Source organism: Aspergillus piperis, assembly GCF_003184755.1.
Source record: "Aspergillus piperis CBS 112811 unplaced genomic scaffold BO85scaffold_2, whole genome shotgun sequence".
Taxonomy (NCBI): Eukaryota; Fungi; Ascomycota; class Eurotiomycetes; order Eurotiales; family Aspergillaceae; genus Aspergillus; species Aspergillus piperis.
In genome coordinates this window covers 256176-283027 of record NW_020291592.1, presented here as the reverse complement: position 1 = coordinate 283027, position 26852 = coordinate 256176, and the positions used below count along the sequence as shown (strand labels likewise).

Sequence of the window (26852 nt, the reverse complement as noted above, 5' to 3'; positions counted from 1 at the left end):
GATCTTTCAAGGGTGAGAGACAATCTTCCGTGAAAGGATGGTCGGGCAGAAGTCAAGATGAAGTATCAGTGAGGGAAGTGTAAACCGAACAGGGCTTTCAAAGAAAGCCAATGTGGTCGTCTTGGAAGACATGCAACTACAGGAAATAGAAGCAAGTGAAAGAAGTAAATGTGAATTGCATCGATATTGTACAGAGGTGCAACCGAATTCAGCAAGAGTATCCGACTGGCCGCCCTTTCCTAATATACACAAGGTTTTGATCCGTGACGTTTCTCGTTGTATATATGGTGAGATAATATGCAGGTGTCAAAATAGTCAGCAATTTCAGAGTATAACCCTGAATGAAAGGAAAAGAAAAGTTTCAGAAGGGTAGGAGATTGTCCGTCAAAAGCAAGAAAGAAATGAGAATCCCCCAAAAACGCCAGAGCTCCACGCTTGAATGTCGCACATATATTTCCCGTGTTGGTCGCCTTTTCTCCAGTTCGATGAGAAGTTCGAAATCAATTGTCGTCATCTTGAATAGACGCGTGCCCATGGCCGGAAAGCCAAACTCGCTTCCAGGGACCGCCCTCAGGCCCGAACGCTGCCTCCCGATCTTGACGCATCCCTTCGAGAACACCTACGATACCGCCATTGCGCAAGCGCTCAAGGACCACGTTCATACCCTGCTTACTCTTGAGCACGGCATCCCGAGTGCGGTTCAATCCAATCAGCTCAATCGTGCGTTGGATTCCCGCAGTGGACAAGGAGGTGAAAAGGCCTCTTTTTGGAGCTTCTTCCTCGTAATCACCGGTGTGATCGCTACTCGGCTCCGTCTTCCTTCTGCCTAGCAGTTTTCCTTGTCCGAATTTAGAGCGGAAAGTGACTGTAGTGCGCACCGTAGTCTGCTCGCTTTTCTTGTCATCGAGGGAAAGCCCTTCCAGAGTGCCGAGCGGACCTTCGGGTTGACGCTGGTAGAATTGCTTCTCGACCACGCTCAATATCCCAGTCCATTCCATGTTACGAGATTCCGTCTGCATCCAGCCCTCTTTGGCGTCCACAACAGTCGTTTCGAGGATATAGCTCTGGCCGGAATTGTCTGAGCCGCCAATCCCCTTGGGGAGGAGTTTGAGGATTCCCGAGGGAACCTTGGATTTCTTGAGGAGGAGGCGAGTGGTGTGGAGACGCTGAGTCGTCGGATCGACATAACGGTCAATGACATCGGTGGTCAGCACATGGCGAGAATATGGGTTGGGATAGCGAAGGAAGTAGGCCAGCGACACGGCCGGGAAGGAATAGTCGTAGGTGAAGACATTCTCGAAGAATTTCATAATTGCGAATGATGCATACAGAGTGGATCGGATAATTGGAATGAGGAAGTCACACCAACTTGGGGAAGAGAGAGGATGGAACTGGAGCACAGGGTGGCGTTGGGGATGCTGCTTGGTTTAAAGTGAACTGCAGTGCTCGCCTGCTCAATCGCCTTTCTCAGTGGCCGGACGAATCTGCCCGAGCCTCCGACTGGGAAGAATTTCTGTCAGCTTCTGGCCGCTCGCCGCTAAGCCTGTTTGGTAATGCGGGGATGGGCCGGTGCATCATCTGATTGTCTCCCGTCTGGCCAATCATCATGTAGTACTTAGTAGTCCTCTTGGTTTTCTTCAGCTACAAAGCACTACTATAGACCAGGACTGCGTGGCAGACAGCAAAGTCTTTGCTGATCCTCGTATGATCATACCTGCGGTATCGAATTTCTGACGTCAGGACAAGCACCCTGCTTGTGATAGTAGTATTATTCAACACACAACGGACTACCAGCCAATCTTCCATCATCTTATATATTCGGGTTGTATACGGGGAATAACAAGAAGTATCATCACCTTGAACTATTCACTATTCCACAAATACTGTAGTTCCAGCAATAGTGTTTAGTAGTACTAGTAGTATAACTTTAAGTACTTCAATCACTAACCATAACTACTACTAGTGCCGACTTGTGACGAAACGGAGGAGCCATGACAGCCAAGCTTTTTGGTCCTAGTACCAGTATAATTAGTAGTAGTAACAGGCTAACAGCAGAATACTTAATAGTAGTACCCACTGCTAGTCACACTCAATTGTATAGCATACTAGAATGAGGGGTAGTTACTCGGTAGTACTACTACTGTAGTAGTGAGCACCCAGTTCGGACTCCACAAAGGTACTAGCATAACTTCAACAGTGCTCTGCCTGTACTATTTATGCTCCATCTCATAACAACCTTTCGTCATAGTAGGGTGCAGTACAGTCATACGTGGCCCTGCAATATAATGACAATAGGTGCGGAGCACTATTTGGCGCTTTTATGCATAAGATGTGTCAACAAGTGTGACACATGTCTGCAAGCTCATACGCCTACATGACCGATAGGGAAATCCTGGTCTCTCACAAGGTCGGGGCCCGAGATATCCGGGTGTTATCCTCAACTTTACTCGGAAATCCTTCTATTGTCTGGCTTAGATAGACGTTAGGCATGTGGCTCGTCGATTCCCCTTAGTACAATCTGACCGCGGATGAAACCTCGGACACCATTGCTGAGCCAGCACTCCTCGCCATCCATCAGGTCAGTAGCTGCAATTGTATCCTCAGCGCAGAATCCCTGTGCTAAAGCATATTGTCTCGTTGTACCCGCATTGCCACCGCTGGAAAGCGGCGGTGTAATCCAAGCTGGCTTTCCCTCCCCATCCGTCGTATCTCGTCGCCTGAAGTATGGTGTTGTAATGCTTCCTTCCATGATCTCACCCGCCGGGTTTACCAGAAGTACTTCCGCAGGCTCTACAAAAGAAACTATTCCCGATCGGAGTCGTGCAGCTGTGTAGAAGTCCCGAGCCGTAGTCTTGTGTGTGGTGAAAACGGATGGGGATATGCGTTCGGAATCAATGTATACACGCCAGACAGTGGACTGAAGGTTCGTTTCGGTAGGAGTTAGATAATTCAGCGGATTCATGGACGTCGTCGGGTTGACCTCAACCTCGCAAGTGCCCGCGCTATCGAGGAGAATTCGGAGGCGCCATGGCTTGGTGTTGTCCGGAATGAAGGTGTTAAGAAACTCGACGAACTGATTCGTGTCTTGATTCAGGAAGGCGAGAGCCTTTCCCCAGCTGAAACATGCCGCTGCATTTCGAAGGCGTTCTTGATGGTAAGGGAGGAGATAATACGGTGTGGTCAATGGATCGGGTGTTGTTCTAGTCGCTGCCCGCTTGCCTATCGTTGAAAGAGCAGGATCGTAGCGTAGAGACGATATGATTTTGAACTCCTGTGGCAGCACTTCCGAGGCCATTTTTTGCCGTCGCGGCAATTGCGACCGAGGGTAGTAGACAAGACAGTTGTAAGTATGAGCTAGACAGAGCACCGAGCTGTTAGCAAGTGATAGCCGTGCTGTTGGCACCTCGGCACATTAAACGGTCGCACACTAGAAAAAGGGGGTTTGCGCATTTGAGAAGATTAATTCGCGCCAGCCTGAGCTATGTGAGATGGTCATGATCCCAGCACAGAAGACGACACATTGGTCCCATTTGCCTTGGAATCACGGATGATGATGTTGTGGAGAAAGCAGGAGCTGACGGAGCCCATCCCCTTGCGGCGAGTGTGATTGGCCCAAACCAGCTCGGAAAGCCCGCTGCGTCGCCGGAACCTGAACATCGCAACGCATAACTTTTCAAGCCGCATCTCTCCTCGCTCTCTCCCAACCCCAAGACAAGTTGTCCGCCCTGCCGACAAGCACTTGCTCTGCACTCAGGACCGTCCGTACTCCCTATCAATTCCATCCCAGGCCCATTTGCTGTCACGATGCTGACCGAGCTCCCTCTGTAGATTCATAGGAAAAGCGATAAGAAGACGGGTTCCTCTGTCGGGTCATCATGTCAAGCCAATCGCCATTGCCCCAGCCTACGAAGAACGTCGTTCTTGACACGACTTCTCTTCCCCCATCTTCATCAGCATCAGTTTGGGACCGCATCTCGAAATGGGTGTCGGAAAATAAGGCCCTCGTTTACACCATTGCCGGTGTTGCTGTGGTCGTGACCAGCGCGGGTGTCGTCTACTACCTCTCCGACTCAGGTCGGACTACCCCGGCCCCTTCCACAGAGAAGAAGAAGAGCAAGAACCAGAGAAGAAAGGAGAAGAAGAAGGCAGAAGAAGAGAAGAAGGCCAAGGCTGCTTCCGTTCAAGAGGGTATGTTGAAGAGAACCACACTCTGCCTCTCCCGTCGACAAGCATCCGATTCGGGCTGACGATCTCCTTAGAGCCTGCCGCAAAGAAGACGGAGGAAGCCACTGAAGAACTCCCAGAAGTTGACGAGGAATCCGTTGCACAGCTGTCGGAAGAGGTAAGTCTTTGGCCTTTTACGATGGAAACACCTTCGGTCGCCGATACCGCAAATGCTAATACCGGATTCAAAGACAAGGAAGGCTTACGCAGCCAAGCTCAAGGCTGCTGGAAACAAGGCGTATGGCTCCAAGGACTACAACAATGCCATTGAGCTCTACGGAAAGGCCATTCTCTGCAAGCCCGATCCGGTCTTCTACTCGAACCGTGCCGCCTGCTATAACGTTCTGTCGGAGTGGGAGAAGGTCGTCGAAGATACCAGTGCCGCTCTCGCCATGGACAGTGAGTACGTCAAGGCCCTGAACCGGAGAGCCATTGCATACGAACACCTGGAGAAGTTCAGCGAGGCTCTTCTTGACTTCACTGCCAGCTGCATCATCGACGGCTTCTCCAACGAGATCAGCCGTGTTGCTCTGGAAAGACTCCTGAAGAAGGTTGCCGAGAGGAAAGGAAAGGCCATTATCGAGGCGAAGGGCAAGAAGCTCCCTAGCCCGACCTTTGTTTCGAACTATCTCCAGAGCTTCCGCCCCCAGGCACTGCCCGAAGGCCTTGATGAGTCTGCGGATCTGAGCGACGACTCCGGTAAGGGTCAACTCCGCAAGGGTCTGCTTGCAATGGCCCTGAAGACTGGTGATGGCTACGAGGAGGCTGCTTCTGCCTTTGAGAAGGCTCTGGAGCTCGGAGACTTGGGTGAATACGAAGCCCTTGCTCTTAACCTGAGAGCCACCTTCACCTATCTCGAGGGTAACGCTCAGGCCGCATTGTTGGATCTCAACAAGAGTGTCGAGCTGCAGCCGTCGTTGGTTCAGAGCTACATCAAGCGTGCCAGCTTGCACCTCGAGCTCGGTATGTTAAACGCCCTTTTCGTTTGGTAGATGCTTTGCTGACAATGTCCCAAAGGAAACAAGGACGCCGCTGCCGACGACTTCGAGCTCGCCATCACCCACAACAAGGATGACCCCGACATCTACTACCACCGCGCCCAGCTTCACTTCATCCTCGGAGAGTTCGCCGAGGCTGCTAAGGATTACCAGAAATCTATCGACCTCGACCGTACTTTCATCTACTCCCACATTCAGCTTGGTGTTACGCAGTACAAGATGGGCTCCGTTGCGTCCGCCATGGCCACCTTCAGAAGATCCGTGAAGAACTTTGAAGAAGTGCCTGATGTCTACAACTACTACGGTGAGCTTCTCCTCGACCAGCAGAACTTCTCGGAGGCAATTGAGAAGTTCGACAAGGCCGTGGAGATGGAGAAGCAGAGCAAGCCTATGGGTATTAACGTCCTGCCCCTGATCAACAAGGCTCTTGCCTTGTTCCAGTGGAAGCACGATTTCCAGGAGGCCGAGAACCTCTGCCAGAAAGCTTTGATCAGTAAGTCTTGCGAAAGTTCGCTGTATAGTGGAGAGATCTTGGAACACTAACCGGCTTGCAGTCGACCCCGAATGCGATATCGCCGTAGGAACGATGGCCCAGCTTCTGCTGCAGCAGGGCAAGGTCTCGCAGGCCCTCAAGTACTTCGAGCGCGCCGCTGAGCTTGCTCGTACCGAGGCGGAGATTATCAATGCCATCTCCTATGCCGAGGCCACCCGCACGCAGCTGGAAGTCCAGGAGAAGTACCCCCAGCTTGCTGCCCGTCTGCAAGGCATGGGTGCTGGCTTTGCCCCCCCTCCCTCTCTGTAAGATTGAGTCCTGATATATCTTCATTTACACCCGTCAAGACGCCAAAAGACGTGTACGACCTAATCTATTTCCCCTCATTCTCTTCTGTCTTGGAATTCGGTGGTTGAAGCGTGGCAGGCCGTAGCTTATGCCTGGTCTGCTCTGGTAGGTGCATGGGCGCCTGAACCATTCATCTGTGTGTATTTACTATAAGGACTTCTTTTCTTTTCCTTTTTTTTCTTTTTATGTCTCGATTTATTTGACGTCCTGGATCTTTTATTTTCATTTTGTGCCGATATACTGTTTTATCTCCTGTTGCGACCGTGTTTCCACTTTTTCTGTTTGCGAGATGGTTTTTCTCCCCCCTCTCTGTTTGTCTCCAAGCTCTCTCCATTGGTTCTGGGAGGGGGCACACTGGGCTCTTTTATCGAGGAAGAAATGCGGGCATGATGAGAGATGAGAGAGGTCTGCGGACCGGAAGATACACATATACTTTCTATCCGGCATGTCGGTTTGGGAAGAGGGGCAAGCACGAGCGATGTATGTATGTACCATAGTATAGGGAAAGCCAAGTGTGGGATGAAGAACTTCAAGTCAAGAAAGAGTTAAAGTAATGGTGACAGGTCGGGTCAAATGATGGGGGAGATACTAGATGGCAAGTCACTGGATCACCATTTTGAGTAACTTCTAGTATTCACTGCACCTCTAATCTTACCTCTCCTGTACTCCGCCCGACTAAACTAAAAGGTGCTGGTCCACCTGACGGGTATTCCCCCCACCCGTCGGCCTATCAGCACTCGCTCTCTCGCCCGCATCGGCGTCATCCATCTTGTCCGAACATGTTATCGTTCGACTCATCTACTCCCTATCTGACACTCATTCAACAGCTTGTCTGCTGAGTGATGCCTCTCCTACCTCTTTCTCCATCTTTCTTGTGAGTGAGACTCTGTCTCAGTCCCCTCCGAGGTGTGTTAAACTACCCTCTTTCACATTTGTTGCGTGAACCAAACCTGAGTGGTAGTAAGTTAGATACGGCCCCTTCCTATTCTTCTTATCAAATACAACTATGAATCAGCGCCCTCTGCCTGATCGCCGTCAAACCCTTCCCTGCAGGCAATATCTGGGGACTGTCTAGGCTGCCTTTGACATTCACTGCTGGGACTAACACTTTGGTACGCTTTCATAGCCAGTGACTTTTCTTCTACGTTACCCGGGTGCCTGACAGCGACCGCCCATTGATTGACCTCAGGCTGATCCCATCGGGTCGGTCGTATGCTCCTGCCCCTCCTACCCAAAGCTTCCTGGCTTCCCCCGTTGGCCGCCTCGTCAGCCTGCTGTAAACACCTCATCACTTCCCTGCCTTTCCCCTCTCGACGCTATCGTGGTCTTCATCTACCTTCAAAGGCTACACTCAGATCCGTTTCTCATTCTCTGCCGTCTTGTTGGTTGATGTTGATGCTGAGTAGGTAAGCGCTCAGGCAGCCTGTCCGGTTTCAGGCATCCGGTCTTGCCGTTCAAGCGCTGGGGATTCTGAGATATAAGACACTGATACCTTGGTTCGATCCAGACTGCACTGCACGTCTTAATAACTGTCGCTCTATCTCTCTGTGCTGACGGCACCACCACTTATCACCATGCCTGCCACACAGGGTAAGTGTTTGCTCTGCACTAGTCTATACGCACCGAAGCCAAATCGAACTAATACCTGTTCTTCGGGCAGCTATTGTGACTCTCCGCCCTTTGTCCGTATCCGATGATTTGCCATATCGATCCCTGGAGTTTACTTCTACCAATAACCAAATCAACATTGGTCGGGCTTCTAAGCGTGAATCAAAGAATCTTATCCCCGCCAGAAACAATGGATTATTTGAATCGAGGGTCATGTCGCGCAACCATGCCAAGCTATGGGTGTGCTTCGACAAGCAGGTATGTTCTTCTATATGGCTATCACCTCAACAGGTAGTTGGGCTTCAGGCCAAAATAGGCTGAACTTTGTTTAGCTCGTCTACATTCGTGACGGTGGGTCGATGCATGGTACCTGGATAAATGGGAAGAGAATTCCAAGAGAGGAGGACTCTGTCATCAAACATGATGACGTGGTCACCTTTGGCTCCACAGTGTATCGTGGCTCTGGTGAGTCTTACCCGACTGCTGAGAAAGGTACAGATGGGTTATTGACGTGTCATATAAGATACCTTTCCTCCACTTAAAGTTCGTTGTGAATTCGAATGGCCTGACCCTTTGTATGCCCCATGTGTACCGCCTAGTTTGAGCAGTGCTGACACCATGGACAGCCAAAGAACCGCCCTTGCAACCAATACCTTTTGTGTTCCTGACGATGATGACAGTGATGCAAAAGAAGATTCCGTTCCTATGGTGGTTGCATCCGACAGTGCTTCCGATATTGACAACTCCACCCCCGATTCAGATTCAGACGGCCAATCCGTCATGGAGGTTTCGTCGCCTTTGACGTCCCCTCTGAAGAGGGACGACGCAAGAAATTCCCACGTGGGTGCCTGCTCAGATACAGATCAAGTGGGTAGACATGATGGCCAGCAAGGATCCCAATTGAGCCCTATTGATCTCGAGCATGGACAACATGAACAGCCTCTGGTAACTCCCCGGATGACCCCACCCTCCGTCATAGACCTTATCGACGATCCAAGTAACGCGGCTCATGATTTTGATGATTTCATCCAGGAGGCGGACAGTGCGTCTGCAATGAATACCTCTGACGACGAGGATTCCAGCTGGGGCGAAGATTACCATGCTGGTTCGGATGACGACGAAGATGACGAGGTTGATTCCCAGTCGTCGTTCAGATCTAATGCGGAACATTCCCATGAAGATGAGGAGTCTGTGAGATCGAGCAGCCTTCATGTTCTGGGGATTCGCGACTTGATAGCATCAGAGGCGAGCTATGCTGTGGAGGAAACAAATGCCCGCTTGCCAACTGGAAATGATACGTCCAAGCCCGAATTTAACGATCGACATGGGGAGGATATGGCATATGACGCTGAGACGTGTGAGCCGGAGTTGCTCGCCGTTAGGAATTCCACATCAGATCTGCGTTCTCAGAGCACTGGCCCTTCCAGAATAATTTCGACCGAAGCTCCACCGCCGCCAATCTTATTGCAGCCAACTCTATCTTCTCCATACGGAAAGACAGTCGATCGTTCGCTACCTAGCTACCAGAATAACCCGCCAATGATGCACATGGACTGGTGGAATCCACGAACCACTGCAAACACTTCATACTCCCTGCATATCCCCCCAACTCCGCAAGTGCCTTACGCTGACGGACCCTTTGTCAACAACGAGTCGTTCCTGCTTGGTGAGACTGATCCTGCTTGTAACCGTGGAAGTGATTCGGTCGTTGCGTCTATGGCTACCCCTGGGATTGTAAGCCAGGAAGCACCTTCGAGCGACGGACAAGAAATCCAGGAGACACCCATGCCTCAGAAACAGCCAGATCCCATTCCAACACCATTGCCACAGATGCAAAGGTCCGAGATAGGATTAGATAGCGTTCCCGCAAACAAGCCACTGAAAAGGAAGGCGGAGGATATTGATGGCTCGTCTGGGAGTTCCGAGCTAGACGTTGCTACTCATCATCGAGACGGGGTTGACTCAGCTGTGACAAGCGATAGCCAATCGTCTGACCAAGAGACTTGCTATCCGGATGCTCAGCCACAGATGCCAACGGACCAACAGGAACTTCCATCCCAGTTGGCAGACTTAGACAGTGCGAAGGAGCTGCCGTCAGTTGACGACTCCATTAATGATGCCGAGACGACCGCACCTCCTACAAAGCGAGCAAAGACTTCTAGTACGGGGAGGTTTGCCAGCCATGCTGCAAGTGCTGCTCTGGGTGTAGCCATCGGTGCTTTCGGTACTATCGCTGCGTTGGCGTCGCTCCCCCCGGATTACTTTCAGTAAAGAATAGGAATTGTCCCGAAATTGGCCATTCGCTTTGGAAACCATGCGCTTCTGCTATGAAACACGGTGCTTATGAACCACACCGAGTACGTGGTGCTATCGGCGTTCTCTTCTCAAACCTTTCCGAATTGGGATATGGCGGGTGCTGCTTCTCTGTCTCTCTTCTTTTTCTTTCTATCTTTCGTTCACTTTTCCTATGTTTGGTATTTGGGCGTGTTTCTCGCTGTTTTCTTATCTTCCTTGCTCTAATGGGCTTCTTCAGAACCGAGGTACAACCAGCCAGCCCCCGCAAACCTGGATGTAATTATTGTTCTAGCAAATAATACAGCCAGTTCTTCCGATGGCACACTAGTCGGTGTTGTTCCGGGGTGGATGAGACGGGCCAATGTAACCACGGCCGCAAGGCAGGCTCTTCTCGCTCTCATGATCGGTGGGCCGGCTTTTAGTTATGACCGGAGGGTCATACTGGTTCTTCCTGCTGAGTGGAGCTTATTGGCCTATTGGCCTATTGGCTTGGTGACCGCCATGAAGTCGACCATGACCACCACGTCGGCGCCTCTATCAAGGCTTCTCGTTCGTTACGTTCTCCTTCTCTCCCTCTCTCTTTCCGTCTCTGCATTTTCCTCTCTATCCTGATCTGCCGTAGAGGAGCTGCCACCGCTTCTTCTTCCCCACCTTCCCTCCCCTCCTTTACTTCCCCTCATTGTCGGGGTCGTCGTACACCCAGAGTGGAACTTATCATTCAAGGGCAATAACCAGGTTGAAGGTGTCCAACCGTTCGGCCGGCCAAGTTGCCGTACGTCACTCTTTCTTCCTCCCAGCTTTGCTTTTCTCTGTACAACAAACGGTGCCTCCAGCAGCAGTTCCACTCCGTCAAGCGCGCGAGTCGCATCCAGTTTCCCTCGGTAGTGTCCCTGTCCCGTGGCCTTGCCTTGAGTTCAAGGTTGGAACTCCTTCGCCAACCCTGCTTTTGCTTTTTCTCCTTCCAGGGATCTGTATCCCAGCCAGCACTTTTCCTGTGACTCGGGCAGGTTAACAATGGCCACGATTATGTGCCCTAATAAAATTCCAAGTTGGGTCCTCAGTCGTGCGCGTGATGCCTGCCGGATACTTGCAGCTCACCGACCATTGATCTGACTGAGACCCAACTTTGCCGTCCTCCACTCCTACCTTACCTGTAAGCCACCCACCCTTGCATCTTTTCTTCTTTCTGGTTTTCATTTCATTTCTTTTCTTTGTCCACAAGTCTTTTCTGTTTCCCTGGCTGTGGGATCCACCCGTGACCGAGACAGAAATGGACCACATGGATGGCATTGTCACTGGGTTTCTTAGCCATCCTTCGCCTCGGTCTAGGATCCCTGAGTAAGGGCAGATTGGTCCCTTTAAGACCACTAGGGCTCAAGTAGGTGTTCCGTACCCCGTACCTGCGGCAGGAGCATCAAAGTCAAGCAAAAGTTTCCCGCCATGAACTGCGTGAGTTCCAACCGCAGTTCGAATCCCATAATATGGACAGGGGTTCTTATAACATGTGACCAATCCGCAGACGCAGGCCACTCAAAGAACCTCCAGGATCATCGGCCATTGGTCCAGGCAAGAAAATTTCCTTTGCCTTTTAATGAGGACGACGCAAGATTAATGCCCCAAAAGGCCGAGCAATCATCGCTGCACTGCGGTTGCGATGGAATCGCCATCTCCCTTTCCTTACCCCCTTGAGAAGTGAGAACCGGATACCTGCAGAAATCGGGAATGGACTGCCACTTGCGAGGCGCGGAAATTACGGCCTGCAAAAATCACTATCTGATCGTCCAGTAATCTGCTACTCTCATTTGTTCCCTCTCCCCGTGATTATTCCTTCTCATTTTATTTTTATATTTATTTTGATTTTTCTTCTATCTAATTATTTTCTTTTTCTTTCTTTCGAGGGCGCTTGTCCGCGTGTCCTCGTGCCCCTGCGGTTTCATGGTTCCCGTCACACTGTGCCCATTGTTTACAGGCACGCATGAATAACCCTCCCCTTCCCTCACTCTTCGCGGGTTTGACTCGTTATTTCTTCTTTGCCTTCCTCAGTCTCCATATGCCCTATACTTCAGGGGATAAGAAGACGGCTTTTAGTGCATGGGCAGTGGCGCTGCCGCTAAATTGGCCTAAACGCCGCACGACCGTTGCTCCATCGCTGGCGGGCACATTGGAAGGCCCACGGAGTATTCCGCCTAGAATATAAGCTGAGGCGTAGCTTACAGGGCCACAGAGTTAGGCAGAAAGTGTCAAGACTATCCCGAAGCCTATTCATGTGCCATGAAATGATTGGGTGAACAGCCCGGCTGAGACGCAGCTTCGTGCATGGAACACCCTACGACTATACCAACATATAGGGAAAAGCCCAGGGTGAACTCAAGGCATACGGTATTGACGAACGTCGATGACTCTGTATGGCTGCTAGTCCAGTGTCACTACGACCACAACACATCGCTGGAACAAAATTCCGCGTTATCAGGATATGTTGCCAGCCATGATCGTGTAAGTGCGTGTCGCACTGCGCTTATTCGTTATGGGAGGTCAGCGAAAGGCTTAAAGGGCCACGTCGCATTGGAAGCAGTTGACCTGGAATGCTTGCCGAGCTTAGCGATTCTTGTTAGTCGCGTAACACAATTCTCCGTGGCTGCCATGCTTCTGGGTCTTGTATCCCGCCGTATAACATTTCCGGCTTCTGCTTGGTCACATACTCGAGCCTGAACCGACGTCTGTATTTTCGACTAAGCGCACCATGCAGCCGTAATCACCTATTCGGTCGCCCAAGCAATGATAATCGAGATCCATCATTGTCCGATACGCTTGGGCAAGTCGTGCATCTAGGCACCTGGTCTGGTTGGCAACGGCCGGCACAACGCCCATAAACTGGACCCGGCCCTATGGATCAAGATTGCAGAAAAGGCTCCACTGGGGCGCGGAGTCTTTCCTTAAAGGAATCGGAGGTGTTGACACGTCCGACAGGCACATCCTGCATCTCCTCAGGTGGCCTGGGGCTGTCTCTGCGGCCCCTTCATGATCCTGGGACCATGCCGCACCGTCCGGTCTCATGTTATTGGTGCGGCATATCGAAAATAAAAAATCTCTGGATGTGACTGAATCTTCGTGCCTTGAATTTTGCTCGGAAGATGAAATCTTGACAGATAATTTGACGTTGCTGATACGAAGTGGTCGTGACTCGAGAGCTGGTAGCACACATCGATGACCGAATGAGTCTTACAGTTCCCGTCCCCCGCGAGCTTGCCCTTGGCACTAAGCAGGGAGCGGGATGATTTGACTGAAGCAATTCGCATTTGCTTTTTTCTTTCTCATTACCTTCCTATCCGGGAATCTTCGCCGATTCTATGTCTCATCTTGATGATTGATAAGCCCAGTGGCCCCCCTACAAATACTGCGTTTGGTCATGGGAAGTAGCATATCCGACTCTTGATTCTTTCTCTCTGTCCGATCAACGTATCAACCCTCTTTAAGGTTGTGGAACCAGTTTCTGAGCATAGCCTATTCTTGGACTACATATTACCATCTCGTCCTCGTTCCAGAAGACACGTCTCATCAAGCCGGACTAATGTATCAACGAGACCCGGGGCATACCTCCTGCATTGGGGGGCGAACAGTGGTGACATGCCGAAGCTGTGCGGGAAACGCACCACGGTCAGTCGATGCATCCAATCATTCTTGGATCGTGTTGCCAATGCTAATCGGGATCAGAAACTCCGTTTGTAGTAGCTGCAACGGCCGTGGGTTTAATGTCTTCATATGTCCTCACTGCAATCCGGCCGCTGCGGCGGCAGCGTTCAAGGGCTCTGCTGGATCCTCACAAGGCACCACACCGAATTCATCTGTCCCTGCTTCGCCGTCATCTCTGAGCAGGAGCTCATCCACCTTATCCTCTGATACCAGGCCCGTTGGGAACGGAAGGCGGTCGGGGGACAGCGACGAGAGCTCTTCAGGCGGACACGTCGGAGCAGGGACTAATTCACCACGGACGGTATAGAGGATTCTTAGGGACGTCGTAAAAAGGGCGCTGGCCGCCCGTGTGCCCAGTTGGCTTTCGGACACTCATTCGACTGCTTACATGTGTTGCGCTATCGTACCCTTTTTGATTTATGAAGGACCATAAGGACGGCTCTGCGGCGGTTTCTTTTTTGGCGAAGTGCAGGCGCATCAGGACATAGAGGGAAGCATGGCCTTCCATGCAGGAAACCTGTTGAGGATTATTGATTGCGCACCATGTCACGATAGTCCATCGTCGTCGCACTTCGTTTCGATGTATTTACTGTTTCACGCCAGATACCAATAGGGAAATGAATTGCCAGATGCTTGGATGGAGTGACGTCAGCTCCCGGGGTGAGTTTTCCCGAGCTTCTCTCCATATTGGATTCAGGACCATTGGTTTGCCTCGGATGCGAAGAAGTGCAAGGGTCATTTCATTCGCCCCCTCCACAATCCTCTTGAATAATCTAAGGAACCATTTTCGCTACGCCTCTGTCACTCCCACCCCCGGATATCCCGACCTCCACCCATCCCACGGCATATCCGACAGCCGGCAATGAGAGTTCTGGAGTTTGGGGCAAGACGCGAGGACGATCACTCCACCTCAGGTTCCGAATGCTGTTTCCCCCAGAAACCTATATGTAGGAACCATGACTGCCCCTGAACTCAAAATCTGCTTGTCCTTTCCTTACTCATTAAGGAACGCTCTGATTTTCCTACAACATGGCCTTGTCTTTCACTGAACAGCCCCCGCAGGGGAGGGTTCCTTATGCGATCCCGCAATTGGAGGGTGAACGCATCACGATTCCGGGGAGCAAAGGAGCCTTTCGTATCCTGGCTTCCTCTAAGCAGACCAATGGCCTCATGGCTGTCTTTCAGAGCGGGGCTGTCCTTTCAGACGCCCCGGGCTTTCACTATCACAACCACGCCCATGATGTCTTCCTGGTGACCAAGGGCTTCTTGAAACTGTGGAATGGAGACAAATGTCGGATAATGGGGCCTGGAGATTTCGCTTATGTCCCTCCTGTATGTCAGATGCTATTTGCTATGCTTCATTTCCTGTCCTCCCTTTCTTCGCTCACGACTGACTCTCCAATGTCTACGATAGACTGTGGTTCATAACCCGGAACTGCTGGGACCACATACCGAGACCTACGGCGTCGTTACTCCCGGCGACTGGGTCGACTTCTTCCGCTACGTGTCCGAGCCTTATGAGGGTATCCTGGTTCCCGAGAACGACGACCGCGACCTCAAGGCTCTGTTAATACCCAAAGTGATGGCTGCGAAGCAGGACTTTGACGTCGTGTTCCAACCACACTACCAACCTCCTGCCCTAGGGGAGTGGAGTGCAGATGAGGAGAAGCTCCCCGAGTCGTCACAACCATATTTCCTGCACGCCAACACGGGTCCCAAATGGATGCTGGGAGGTGTCATGTCCCGACCATTTATCACCACCCGTCAGAGCCAGGGTGTCTGCGCCATTTCCAGCATTGAATCCTCTAAGACATACGGCGAAACTCTACTTTCTAAATTCCTGACCTTCCAGTCGGTGGATCACTGTTTATGTGTTCAGGAGGGGACATTGACCGTCCAGCTGAAGGATGGCCCCGAGTCAACTTTCCGCGAAGGAGAGACAGTTGTGATCCCGGCCGGTCAGGCGTTCGCTCTAAGATTCGCCAGTCGGTATGTGCGGGTCTGGTCATTTACCGATGGCGATGGCATTGAGACTTTGATCCATCGGTTGGGCACACCATTCGAAGGTGCCGTTCTACCTGACCAAGTGCCGGAGTGGAACCCGGCGGAGGTTGGGTCTGTGGCGTCCGAGTTGAATGTGACCATTGAACTCTAGAGGGGAGAGAGAGAAGGAGGAAGGGGGAAAGGGTGGATGACGTGGATGCATGAACTTAGCGTGGCTCAATTGAGCCTTGTGACGACTATTGGAACTGGAACTATTAGCGATACCTGTCATGCTCTACCTTATTTGTATTAGTTAGTTAAGAAAAGTGGAAAGGAATCGAATCCATTTCATTTAATTAATTTTTTCTTCTGCACCCCGCGGGGACCCCGCAGAGGGTTCCCACGTGATGCTCACGATCGGAAATCCCGGCCGAGTCTCCCTTTCCAACTTCATCCTTTTTGCGATTAACTTCGGCCTCTACTACGATCGACTACTTCCTCCTTATCTTCAATTTGCCTCCACTATTGTCCTTATAGTTCGTTTTGGATACATACCCCAGTTTTCCCTATGTCGTTTACCTTCGTCTAGATGGATGATGGATGAGTCGCCCCCCATTCACACCGCGGGTGATGATTCTCTTCCCCCGCCGCGGGCCAAACGCCCTCGCGCTGCACAAGCATGCGACCGCTGCAGGGCCAAGAAGTACAAGTGCGACGAGCAGTATCCCTGCGCGCACTGTAAAAGTATGCCGACTATCGCGATAAGCTGTTCCCATCCTGAACTAACCTCCTTTCTAGAAAGCCAACTCAATTGCGTCTATCAAGGGAATTACCGTCAACGCGAAAGCAGCAGGTCTGCACGGTATGTATATTATCGTTCGCCAATATAGTAACTAGCTAGCTAGTTCGTGCCTTGGTATTTGCTGATACATCAGACAGATACGTCGCTGATCTAGAGCGCAAAGTAGACGAGCTGACGGCTCGACTAAGGTTGGCAGAGGCGGACGTTACGTCCCAGCATTCCTCGCGGTCCCAGAAGGTAATAGTACAACCAAGCTCGGGACCCAAGCAAGCTCCTCCTCCCCCAGTGGGCGTTGAGGCGACTCCATTGTCGCTGCCTCGCGCTGCATCCACGCCGAGAGAAGATGCGCCTTTCATTTACGAACACCATGACGAAGCTGGGGAGTCGGTGGGGGATGAAATCAGCGAACTAAATCACCACACCAACGGTATCGAATTTCACGGCAGCACTTCTTCAACGGCTCTCCTCGGTCATCTCCAAAAGGCACGGGAGCCGCAACGCTCCTTGGAGCGTCGGGATGCACGTCTCGAGGACCCGGGATATTCGATTGTCTCGACGCTGCACAACTCGAGCTTTTCACCCTCGGGTACCGGCTCCGCCCAGCCCTTGACCTTACGGGAACAGAATTATTACTTTGAGCAGGCTCATGCATTCATCAACGGCTATTTTGAGAATATTCATTTCATTCATCCTCTTATTGATAAGGAGGACTTCTTGCTTCGGGCGCACAGTCTCTGGTTCAATCGTGGCGTTCAGCCAGAGCCGAGTTTTGTTGCCTTGTATCTGAGTATCCTGTCGTTCGGGGCCCTGGTCCGGGTCTGGGATGAGGACAGGCTGGGTGGACTGACCCGGTTCGAATGGAGTAGGAAGCTGTTTGGGGAGGCCCAGATGTACCTCAACTACCTGCAGTTCTCGAATACTCTGGATACGGTGCAATGTCTATACCTTATGGTATGAGATATTCTCTTCCTGGGCGAAGTACGGGCTGACCTGGTCTAGGCTAAAATCTGTCAGAACGAGCTGAATCCGAACTGTAAGTAAACTACTTCGCTACTTGCTTTTGCGACTGATAAGCTGACATGGCTTAGTGGCGTACATGTACCTGGGTCTGGCTATCCGCACATGTCTAGCTGCTGGGTTCAATCGTGAGGTGCGCAGTTCGACAGAGCAACGCTCGGAGTGGATATCAAAGACGTGGTGGTAGGTTCGTGCCCTGCTTGGATAGATCTCACGCTAACCCTGGCAGGGGACTGTTCTCTTTGGAGATGTAAGTCTTTCTGGACATCCGGTTCAGTCATGGTCCTAACCCCACCAGTGAAATGAGCTTTTCTGTAGGCCGTCCAGATACTCTAGGCATGGATGAGTACCACAACCGGGCATTACCTGAGAGAGACGACTCTGAGTACGCTGTTATCCCATGGATGGTGGATTTTGCATACATCATCCGCAAGGTGTCTGTGCAGATATACCATTCGCGTATTACGTTACAAGAGAAGCTGCATCTCGCACTCCAAATTGAAAATGAGCTAGACCGATGGATGGCGAGACTGCCGGACAGGATCAAACCAGACATTGTTCAACGAGCAACAGGAGGGGCGTTGAGAGATCCGAAATGGGCACGAAGGCAACGCTTAGTGCTCGGTATTCGTAAGCATTCCTCCCCTACACGTCCTCATCATTTGTTTCAGTCACAGACACTAAACCTTCCCGACCAGGCTACTACAACGTGAAGATGCTCCTGTTCCGACCATTCCTCAGCTACTTCACACGCAAATTACGACATACCCCTATGGAACTAGAAGAAACGATCGCCAAATGTCTCGACGCAGCAATGAAAACCATTCAAGTCATTTACGATATTTACCGAATTCACACATTCTTCCGCTGCTGGTACGCCTGTCTTATACCTCTTCCTACACCCTCCCTTCTATATTCCAGTTAACCCAAAATTAGGTGGTACAACACCACATATGTCATGTTCGCCACGTCCACCCTCCTCCTCCCCATGTCCAAACTAGGCATGTGCGCCGAAACCATCCCGCTCCGCCGCTCCGTCGAAATGGCCGTCGAGATCCTCGAAGCAATGGACGAATCCGTGGTGGCGCGTAAATCTGTCGAGATTATTAAACACTATTTGCGAGAATCCCGGCCCATCGATGTTCAATCCGCTACCACACCATCCAGTAGCAACGATGGAACCAAACTTGCCGACTTTACTACTGACCCAGGAGCTGCAGCAGCAGCATCTGCTTCGGCTACTGCCCAGACAGGGTTTGATATTCCGGTATGTTGTTTCGATCCTTCAACCCGCTTCATGTACAAATGGAGAAACAGAGTTGCTAATACAGGGGGTATAGGAATGGGCGTATGGCTTCGGCTTCCCGGATTGTTCCTTTGAAGGCATCGCTAGACTGTTCGATGATTTGGGAGGGTTGCCGATGTTGGATGGGTGACCATGTATTACTACTATATTTTACCATGTGCTATGCAATTCCATTGGTCGATATTAGGGACTTGGGGGTCTTGTATAGTGGGGTTGACTTGTATATAGCTAGTTAGCGGAACTCATATATGACTTCATAGTCTACTATTTCATTGTCTACCTCCTGGATCTGGTCTAGTAGTGATCTAAAGAAACTGCTATTGATAGTTACCTAGTGACCCACGTAATTAGAACAATTGAAGACAAGTAACTAAATCACGCCCCTCCACCGAATCAAAAAACCTAGATAGAATAGATGAATTTATAGATCCACTGATCACTCCATACTGTATCTATACCCAACTAAAACACTACTATTCTATAGATGCGAAGTAACCCCCCTCCTCTTACTACCACCAAACAACCGCGGATTCTGCTCCACCACGTTCTCCACCTCCTTGATCGCATCATATCCATAAAGCCATGGTTGAACTTCAGGACACGTCCTACACATTATCGTATTAGCATATGCTGACTTTCTAACCCCCCTTACTTCTCAAACCAGAAGAAGATGGGGGTGGGGGATGGATTAGTAATAGTACATACCACCGACTCGGAAAAGCCCCTTTGAGCTCCTTCCCCAGCTGAGAAAGGAATAATTGGTCTCGTTTTTCTTGTTCGGGGCCGTCGTGCATGTGGAAGTCGTTTCGCTTTTGTGTTTAGAAAACAACCACTGGTTAGTATATTTGTGCTTTCCTGGAGGGTGGGGTGGGGTGGGAGTTGTATGTGGCCAACTAACCTGCTTGAACGTCTCCCTCACGATAGCTTCACCTCGAGACTTGCGCAGCTTCTCGTATAAACGGAGGATAGCGGGCAGGTCGGATTTGTGTTTCATGTGGCCGAGGAGACCTCCGAGGACGGCGCCGTCTTCGAGGGATGAGTTGGCGCCTTGTGCGAGGTAGGGGAGCATTGGGTGGCAGGCGTCGCCGCTGGAGGTTTGGTTGGGTTGGTTAGTTGGTGGGTGGGTTGGACTGGGGGAAAGGGGGATTGGACTACGTACATGAAGACGAGGTTGGATTTGTCGTTGATCCAGGATTCCATTTCGGCGTCTGAGTCGATCCAGTTGGTTAGTAGATGACAGGGGGATCGGGTTGGGGTGGTGCTGGTGCTGGTGTACTTACGGTGCATGAGTTTCCATTTGTCAACGCCGTTGACGTAGCCCAGGAAGCGGGTTAAGCTGTACTATATCAGTTTCTTGGGGATTATTGAAGTGTTTGTGGTGGGGGAAGCAAACGTACACTGGATCCCAACCTACGAATAAGCGCATCATCTCGTCCAGCGAGCCGGTCTGTCGAGATACTCCCGGGGGTAAATCATCCGGTACCAGGAGAACAATATTCATCATCTTCCCTCCGCGCAGGGAATACCCTACTGCATGTGCCCCAGGTCCGATCCAGAAATGTACCGTCGGGTTCTCAACCCAAGCTTTCAGGTCCGGGTCTGAGATCTGGTCTGCCGTTAGGACAATCCGATACGCCAGATCTCCCGTGGGAATGGGGTCGTCTTTTTTCCCGCAGTAGCATTCCCGGCACCGGGACCAGAGTCCATCTGCGGCGACAATTAGATCCCCGGAAACAGTTCTGCCGCTGAGGGTGGTGACGGTAGTAGTATCGAAGTCAATGGTGTTAACTCTCTCGTCGAGATGGAAGGTCACGCCGAGCTCCTTGGCTCGCGCATATAGTGCTTGTTGCAGGTCTACGCGGTGCAGGTCGATGAAGGGTGCAGAGTACTTGGAACGGATATTCCGGTTAAATGAATCTTCATGGGCGAGGACTTCGCCTGTGTAGCGGTGGACTGTTAAGGAAGTGGGCTCTGCAGCGTCGGTCCATAGCTTCTCGGGGAGCTTCCAGTGTGAGAACAAGCGGGAAGCATTGGGAGTGATCTGAAGACCAGCGCCAACTTCTGCCAACTCTTTCGCTTGCTCGAGAACTGTAACGGTGTGGCCGGACATGGCGCAGGAAATGGCGGTGGCGAGGCCACTGAGGCCTGCGCCCACGACGATGATGTCAAGGTGTGAGTCTTGATGGCTCTATTTGATGGTTTAGTATTTATCTTCATCACCTCCCCTTTCTAAAGTTACTTGGTACGACTCAGGGATAGAACACACCATTGTGGATCCTTCACTTCTCCCGAGAACACTGTTGAAGATGCCCATGGTGGCAGAGGCGTCTGGGATATTAATGGCAATGCGGAATGGCAAGTAAGGAGGCAATCGCGATGTTTGTTGCTCTTTAAATCCACGACGACACGCTTTGCCGCCGGAGCTGCACTTATCCGCAATCACAAATCGTCAATTGGTCCAGATAGGAGAGAATTCCTGAGCTCAAACTGGGGCTGATTTGTAGGATTAGCCCCGAAGTCCCCGGCTTTCCCGAGGGTCGGGATATCCGGGGGGTGTGATGCAACGGTTCCAGTGGCTGACGTTCATCCCCATTCCTCATCTTGAGCAACTTGCGGGGGATCCGGGGTCTAGTGCCTTGGCTGGCACGGAAATGGTAACGTATGTTGGGATTTGGCGAACGGAAATTCCGTGGAGGGCTATGATACGAAGCCATCGCGCGAAAGTGAAAAAGAGAGAAGCCCCCACAAGTCGAGAATGGCAGAGCAGGTGACTCCGTCACGTGGGGCCTTTGCTTTTCGCCCTGCTGAATTCATTGTGCTTTCTCCCCAACCCCATGTTCGAATTGCCATCCATGGTACACTCCATGGTCCATAGGTAAAGTCAATTCATGCTCGTGGTTGATGTCGTCTCTGCGAAGTGGATCGACTAAAGCAGGCAGAAATATCCGAAAGCATATCTGTCTCAACCGAAGAAACTGTTAATCGACCAGGAATCTTTTGGGGATGAAGTCACTCACGCAAGTGCTGACAAGTACGACTGGAGATTAGCTTCGCTGTTTGGAATCTCGCTACCAGACCTGCCGGAGGCTAGACTCATCTGACAGCCAAAGAATAGACGAGCTCACAGACAGCTTACCCAAAGTTGGGAACGCTCTAAGCACGGTCTATGCTTGACTTGATTCGCCGAGGTAAGCTCTCCTGGCACTGAATACTAAGCATGACCTTCCCCACTTACCAGGCACCAGTATCCCACGTGTCCGTTGCTCGAAGGTCCTATCAGGAGCACTTAGAGGCAAAGCTCTTTTTTATCATAAAGCAAACAAAGACTGAGGTCATGACGTCGGGAAGAACCCGCGCAGGGCGGAGACGCAGACTTTACGGCCATAACGCCTAGATACGACCCCTCCCAGAGGCACTTCGACTCAGTCCCCCAGCCGCCGTTAATATAGAGAGAACACCGTACAGGCTCTCCTATTGAGCAGCATGGGCCTCTGGACGGGGCACTATTATTCGGTAGCTTTACGCCACTAGTGTACTCTATCTCGCTCTTCCTATCACAATCCATCTACGGCGCAGGATCGTACGTGGTCCCGAATATTCGGGGAACCCGAGGGCCACATCCCGGGATGAAGTGGCGTTTCAACGCCAGTCACTACCCTGTTCATGGAGATTCCGGTGGGTTTAGCCCATGTGATGATGGAATAGATTGTGTGGGGTAAAACCGGGGTAGTTAGTGACAACAACCCAACTGCCGATATATGATCCGCTCCATCTCTAGATATATAGAACTTGGCATCGTATGACCTTTCTTCTGTTCCTCACAACAGTTGGACCCTGGGTGGCCTGATAATTGTCCAATAGTACTGCTACTAGTACTAGTACTAGTACTTCTATCATAGTACAATATGGCATCCCAAATAGATCCTAGGGTGTGTCCCTCCCTCCTCTTCATCATCGAATCGGAAAATAAACAAACTGGAAACAAGCGCTGACCATCTGTTCTATGTCCTCCTATTGGGAATTTACAGCTCTATCCCCGCAGAGTCCGATATGCAGCTCTACTCACCGTCAATGTATTCGTCTTCATGGGCAATATGTACTCAGTATGATACTTACCCACCATCTGGATAATCCCAGTTGTCTGGACCAGCACTACTCACACGCAATGTTCCACATTAGTCAGGGATAGCGACCGGCTTCGACTCCCTCGCGGCCGATCTCCACGTCGAATACCAAAAGCTCGCTGACCTAATCTCGTGGTCCGTCTTGTCCATGGGCCTAGCCAATCTGGTCTGGATGCCGCTGGCACTATGCTTCGGAAAACGCCCGGTTGTACTCGTGTCCATGGCCATGTTTGTCGCTGGGATAATCTGGACGGTCGTCGCAAAGGACTACAATAGCTTGATGGGAGCTAGAGTGTTTGCTAGTTTTGGTATGATATATAACCATTCCTGGAATTCTGTCCGTGTGATGAATCCCTAGGGGTCTTTGCTAACAGCCACAGGCTATGGATCGATCGAGTCATTGGGGCCTAGTATCCTTGCTGGTTGGCATTCCATTTTTTTCCAAGAAAACATATAAAACGAAGCGAGCAGATCCACTAACAAGCCTGCCCTAGACATGTTCTACGAACGCAACTACTCCAGTGCAATGGCAATCTACGCTCTCTTCCTCTCGGCTGGCTCCCAAGTCGGTCCCCTCATCGCTGGTTACCTCGTTGCTGCCCGTGGCTGGCGCTGGTTCTTCATCCTGTGTCTCATTATTGCTGCAGTCAACTTCGTAACTACCTTCTTCTTTCTTCCAGAGACGCTCTACGAGCCTGGTCCCGAGGAGCAATTGGATGTGGACGATAAGGAGAAGGCCGAGGCCTACCAGAGCCACGTGGAGGCCGTACCCGACGTCAACACCTGGCGGCGGCAGCAGCAGCAACAATTCTCCTACGGAGGGTATTGGAAGAGTTTGTTTAAAGTTGGCCTATCGGATGCAGCAAGAGAAAATGGTGTCTTCAAGCATCTGGCTCGGCTGTTCTGGCTACCGTTGCCTATGCTTCTAGTCCCGGGAGTTTTGATAGCTGCGATGATGTACGGTGTTGTATTAGGAGGGTAGGTTCCCCACTCCCCGTTCTGAGCCAGGTTGTTTCATGGAATAAGCGATCTGACTATGCTATGCCGACAGTGTGGTCTCTATATCCACCCTTTCTGCCAACATCTTCTCCCCTCCGCCATATAACTTCTCCTCTGCTGCTCTCGGCCTCTGGACGCTTGGTAGCTTCGTCGGCATTCTCGTCGTATGGCCCATCGCGGGCCCTCTGACTGACGCTCTCTCTGCCTATCTCCGCAAACGCAATAATGGCGTCCATAAACCGGAGCATCGGGTTCCCGCCCTCATTATCCCGTTCGTCATCACTCCACTTGGTCTGGTTATCTTTGGATACACCGTCTCCCGCCACATGCAGTATGTGATACCGGCAGTAGGTTCGGCCATGTCTGCAGCAGGGTTGACGCTAGTCCCTTCGGTGATGTTGTCATATGTTGTCGACTCATACCCGGACACTAGCGGCGAGGCGCTAGTATTGGTGAATGCTAGCAAGAACGTCGTTGCCTTCGGGTTGAGCAAGGGATCAGTGGACTGGATGACCACCCAGGGTGTGGACAAGATGTTCTATGAATTCGCTGCTGTACAATGGGCGGTCCTCGCTTTGGGATTACCATTATATTTCTTCGGGCCGTGGATCAGGAAGAGAACTTCCAAGTACTTTTAACGATGATCAGTCTCTATATATATATATATGACCTAGGTTAAATATGTTTTTTCTCATCAATCAATGATATTGTCGAGCCAATGTGGCTATTTGTTGAATTGTTTCTGCCATAGGACGAGACACGCTCCAGCGCGACGTGATAGTTTTCAGACTGATCTGGAGAAAGTTCATCTCATTGAGCAGTGGGACTTTAGTCCTGTCGGTAGCTTCGTGTCGGAGGTACTGATCGATGTCATGTCCCTCACGCCAGATAACATGCCATGGAGTGTGTGGCCCAACGTGGATCGTCTCTTCGCGGGATAAACACCATCCACCCATCACAACTGCTGAGGCATATATAGCAGCGGGGATATGAGGTGCGTGGGCTGACTTGATCGGAATCTGACTGACGATTCGAGTAATAGCAAGTGCATGTAGAGCTGCCCTAACAGCACCAGCACTCCTAGCCCATTGATTAAGGTCAAATGACAGCTGGTCTTCCTTGGTGGCCATTCCTCCGAGTGGCTGCTGCAGACCATATGCCCGACATATCCTTCGACATAAGGAAGCAGAAGAAACGGCTAGTTCAAGGCAGACGGTGTGCCATCGGAGGGTGAGTTGAAAGTTGTTGTCGTGGATGGGTGATTCTTCACTGATGTTTTTGTCGTAGATATTTAACAAAGCTTGGATAATCTGCCTTTCGGAAATTGCGCCGAATACCGGTCCGGTGGTTTCGTGCAGGTCGGATATGAGGGATTGTAGACCCTCTAGGGTGACAAGGGTAGAGAATGCTGAGAGACGTGGTGGGGAGGAACTCGAATAATCTGGTGAGAAGACGGAGACAAAGACTTCGCTGAAGGGACGTTGAGTTGGGCTCGATTTTTCCATTTCGACGATCCAATCGTCTGCGGTCTTTGCGAGGAAGGCAGCATCAGGGCATGCGGTTTTGATGGAATTTATTAGGTGACGAGTGCTGGCCGGGGACCCCGAAGCTTGTGAGATTAGGCCGTCGAGTATATAGTGGCCTAGGATTGCGCGTCGTTTAGTTTCAATGGCCGCCCATGTCAACCATGCCGCGTGCTTTGTCGAGCCTGGGGCTTCTCGTCCTGGAATGTCGTATTGTTGCATATCTTCTGCGGCGTACATGCCAGATGTTCGCGCCCAGTAGAAGCCAAGTCCATGCCATACAAATGCAGTTCTTCGTATGCTTTCATTGCTGGAGAGTAGTGCAAATAGTTGCCCTAAAAGCGCCGTCATGACCAACTGGACACCGTCGCAGGCATCTCGCGGCCCCCGCAGGCTACTTAGTGTTTGCCAGGAGGTTGCTACCGCGGTATGGCCGAGGCGCCAGAGCATCTCTCCTTTCTGAGATGAATCTGGTTGGCATACAAACAAGGAACCGAGGGCTACCATGTTCAGCAGAAGCGGTGGGATGGTTTCACGTGTTGAAAATGTCGGTTTGTGTATGACGGGAAAGCATGGTGAAAGCCATTCGAAGAATTGCTGCAAGCATGCGTCGAGGAAGGCGGATGTGATCCCCGAGCTATGCAATTCCGAGTTCAAGCGTTTTGACAGGTCCTCTATCAAATTGTAGCTTTGCTGCATGGCTATCTTTCCAGGTTCTTGTTGAGAAACTCCGGAGTCCTCTGCAGAGAGGATGTTCGGGCCATTGGATATTTGCAGATGCGGTTGATATGGAAGCTCGGTAAATGGTAGCGGGATGGCCGATGGGCCCCAAAAGTCGGGCATAAACCAATCCAAGAGGTTGTCAGAGCCGAGCAGTTGCTGATTCCCGGACAATGGAGACTGCTCGAACGAAGACATCCCTAGAAGACTCAGTGCAGATTCTTTGGGACTGGGTAGATTGCCCTCATTTGTGCCGCCTACTGATTGCGTAGCATCAGAGGAGGCATTTGCTCGAGAACGGGCATGGAGCCTCTTGTGTCGGCCAAGGACATCACCTCGTCCAAAGCTTCTGCCACATTCATCACATCGAAATGGCCTGGTATTGGTATCTATGTAGCGTGAGATTCGTGCAATAATGAATGTCATTCCCAGAACCTACGAGTTCGCTCATGTCTCTGGGCCTTGTTAACAAGGGTTCTCTGGCAAAGGAAAGGCGTGCAAAACGTACTGAAAGGTGTTCGAATTTGGTATATGACCTATTGCATTGGTGGCACTTGAACTTCTTGACTCGATCCATCAGTTTCAGGGCGTTTGCGCATTAGCCAGCAAAGAACCATAGGCTATTCGGTCTTTGCGGGGAAAGAAAAGAAATGCGGAGAGCGGAATAGTTCGGATGCGGAGACAAGCAACTATCTAGCGTGACCGCCTTTCAGACCGGACTC

At 51.1% G+C, this 26852-nt stretch overlaps 9 protein-coding genes across 9 annotated transcripts; 4 read left to right on the top strand and 5 right to left on the bottom strand.

The window, feature by feature from the left end:
- Positions 1 to 157: 157 nt before the first annotated feature.
- Positions 158 to 3295, bottom strand: BO85DRAFT_465541 (uncharacterized protein; the record flags this gene model as incomplete). Its single annotated transcript, XM_025662063.1, has 5 exons — positions 158 to 1368; positions 1401 to 1418; positions 1502 to 1635; positions 2139 to 2210; positions 2516 to 3295. The coding sequence occupies 5 exons, from the start codon at positions 3293 to 3295 to the stop codon at positions 501 to 503; spliced, it is 1872 nt and encodes a 623-aa protein (XP_025519502.1). The 3' UTR covers positions 158 to 500.
- A 580-nt stretch (positions 3296 to 3875) lies between these two features.
- Positions 3876 to 6024, top strand: tom70 (putative mitochondrial outer membrane translocase receptor (TOM70); the record flags this gene model as incomplete). The annotated part of the gene is made up of 5 exons (XM_025663170.1): positions 3876 to 4188; positions 4260 to 4342; positions 4416 to 5187; positions 5242 to 5715; positions 5777 to 6024. 5 exons carry the CDS (start codon positions 3876 to 3878, stop codon positions 6022 to 6024), a joined length of 1890 nt encoding a protein of 629 aa, XP_025519501.1.
- Positions 6025 to 7565: 1541 nt separating this feature from the next.
- On the top strand, positions 7566 to 9942 carry BO85DRAFT_500855 (FHA domain protein; the record flags this gene model as incomplete). Its single annotated transcript, XM_025664138.1, has 4 exons — positions 7566 to 7653; positions 7724 to 7929; positions 8004 to 8136; positions 8195 to 9942. The coding sequence occupies exons 1-4, from the start codon at positions 7638 to 7640 to the stop codon at positions 9940 to 9942; spliced, it is 2103 nt and encodes a 700-aa protein (XP_025519500.1). The 5' UTR covers positions 7566 to 7637.
- A 621-nt stretch (positions 9943 to 10563) lies between these two features.
- Positions 10564 to 11553, bottom strand: BO85DRAFT_445020 (uncharacterized protein). Its single transcript, XM_025659165.1, has 2 exons — positions 11486 to 11553; positions 10564 to 11415 (listed from the first exon to the last, which is right to left on the bottom strand). Exon 2 carries the CDS (start codon positions 11254 to 11256, stop codon positions 10975 to 10977), a length of 282 nt encoding a protein of 93 aa, XP_025519499.1. The 5' UTR covers positions 11257 to 11415; positions 11486 to 11553; the 3' UTR covers positions 10564 to 10974.
- A 2178-nt stretch (positions 11554 to 13731) lies between these two features.
- BO85DRAFT_483608 (uncharacterized protein) lies at positions 13732 to 14164 on the bottom strand (the record flags this gene model as incomplete). Its single annotated transcript, XM_025663169.1, has 2 exons — positions 13732 to 13993; positions 14064 to 14164. The coding sequence occupies 2 exons, from the start codon at positions 14162 to 14164 to the stop codon at positions 13732 to 13734; spliced, it is 363 nt and encodes a 120-aa protein (XP_025519498.1).
- Positions 14165 to 14685: 521 nt separating this feature from the next.
- On the top strand, positions 14686 to 18894 carry BO85DRAFT_362209 (RmlC-like cupin; the record flags this gene model as incomplete). Its single annotated transcript, XM_025655616.1, has 12 exons — positions 14686 to 14988; positions 15071 to 15793; positions 16200 to 16383; positions 16487 to 16505; positions 16579 to 17392; positions 17441 to 17474; positions 17530 to 17641; positions 17688 to 17708; positions 17757 to 18082; positions 18157 to 18331; positions 18395 to 18725; positions 18799 to 18894. 12 exons carry the CDS (start codon positions 14686 to 14688, stop codon positions 18892 to 18894), a joined length of 3138 nt encoding a protein of 1045 aa, XP_025519497.1.
- Positions 18895 to 19066: 172 nt separating this feature from the next.
- On the bottom strand, positions 19067 to 21078 carry BO85DRAFT_412059 (putative monooxygenase; the record flags this gene model as incomplete). The annotated part of the gene is made up of 7 exons (XM_025657550.1): positions 19067 to 19369; positions 19470 to 19573; positions 19663 to 19852; positions 19924 to 19972; positions 20045 to 20100; positions 20162 to 20952; positions 21004 to 21078. 7 exons carry the CDS (start codon positions 21076 to 21078, stop codon positions 19243 to 19245), a joined length of 1392 nt encoding a protein of 463 aa, XP_025519496.1. The 3' UTR covers positions 19067 to 19242.
- A 1421-nt stretch (positions 21079 to 22499) lies between these two features.
- On the top strand, positions 22500 to 24555 carry BO85DRAFT_109321 (putative MFS transporter). Its single transcript, XM_025653839.1, has 6 exons — positions 22500 to 22693; positions 22793 to 22867; positions 22944 to 23196; positions 23269 to 23310; positions 23383 to 23866; positions 23940 to 24555. The coding sequence occupies exons 1-6, from the start codon at positions 22670 to 22672 to the stop codon at positions 24523 to 24525; spliced, it is 1464 nt and encodes a 487-aa protein (XP_025519495.1). The 5' UTR covers positions 22500 to 22669; the 3' UTR covers positions 24526 to 24555.
- Positions 24556 to 24585: 30 nt separating this feature from the next.
- Positions 24586 to 26707, bottom strand: BO85DRAFT_434254 (uncharacterized protein; the record flags this gene model as incomplete). Its single annotated transcript, XM_025658458.1, has 3 exons — positions 24586 to 26519; positions 26570 to 26609; positions 26639 to 26707. The coding sequence occupies 3 exons, from the start codon at positions 26705 to 26707 to the stop codon at positions 24586 to 24588; spliced, it is 2043 nt and encodes a 680-aa protein (XP_025519494.1).
- Between the last annotated feature and the right edge of the window lie 145 nt (positions 26708 to 26852).

Bases quoted from the DNA above. Each gene is read 5' to 3' on its own strand.
- BO85DRAFT_445020 (XM_025659165.1), bottom strand. From the start codon at position 11,256: ATGCCATCCATGTGGTCCATTTCTGTCTCGGTCACGGGTGGATCCCAC.
- BO85DRAFT_109321 (XM_025653839.1), top strand. From the start codon at position 22,670: ATGGCATCCCAAATAGATCCTAGG. The intron at 23,197-23,268 runs GTATGATATATA...TAACAGCCACAG, and splicing joins TAGAGTGTTTGCTAGTTTTG to GCTATGGATCGATCGAGTCA. The intron at 23,311-23,382 runs GTTGGCATTCCA...AGCCTGCCCTAG, and splicing joins GGGGCCTAGTATCCTTGCTG to ACATGTTCTACGAACGCAAC.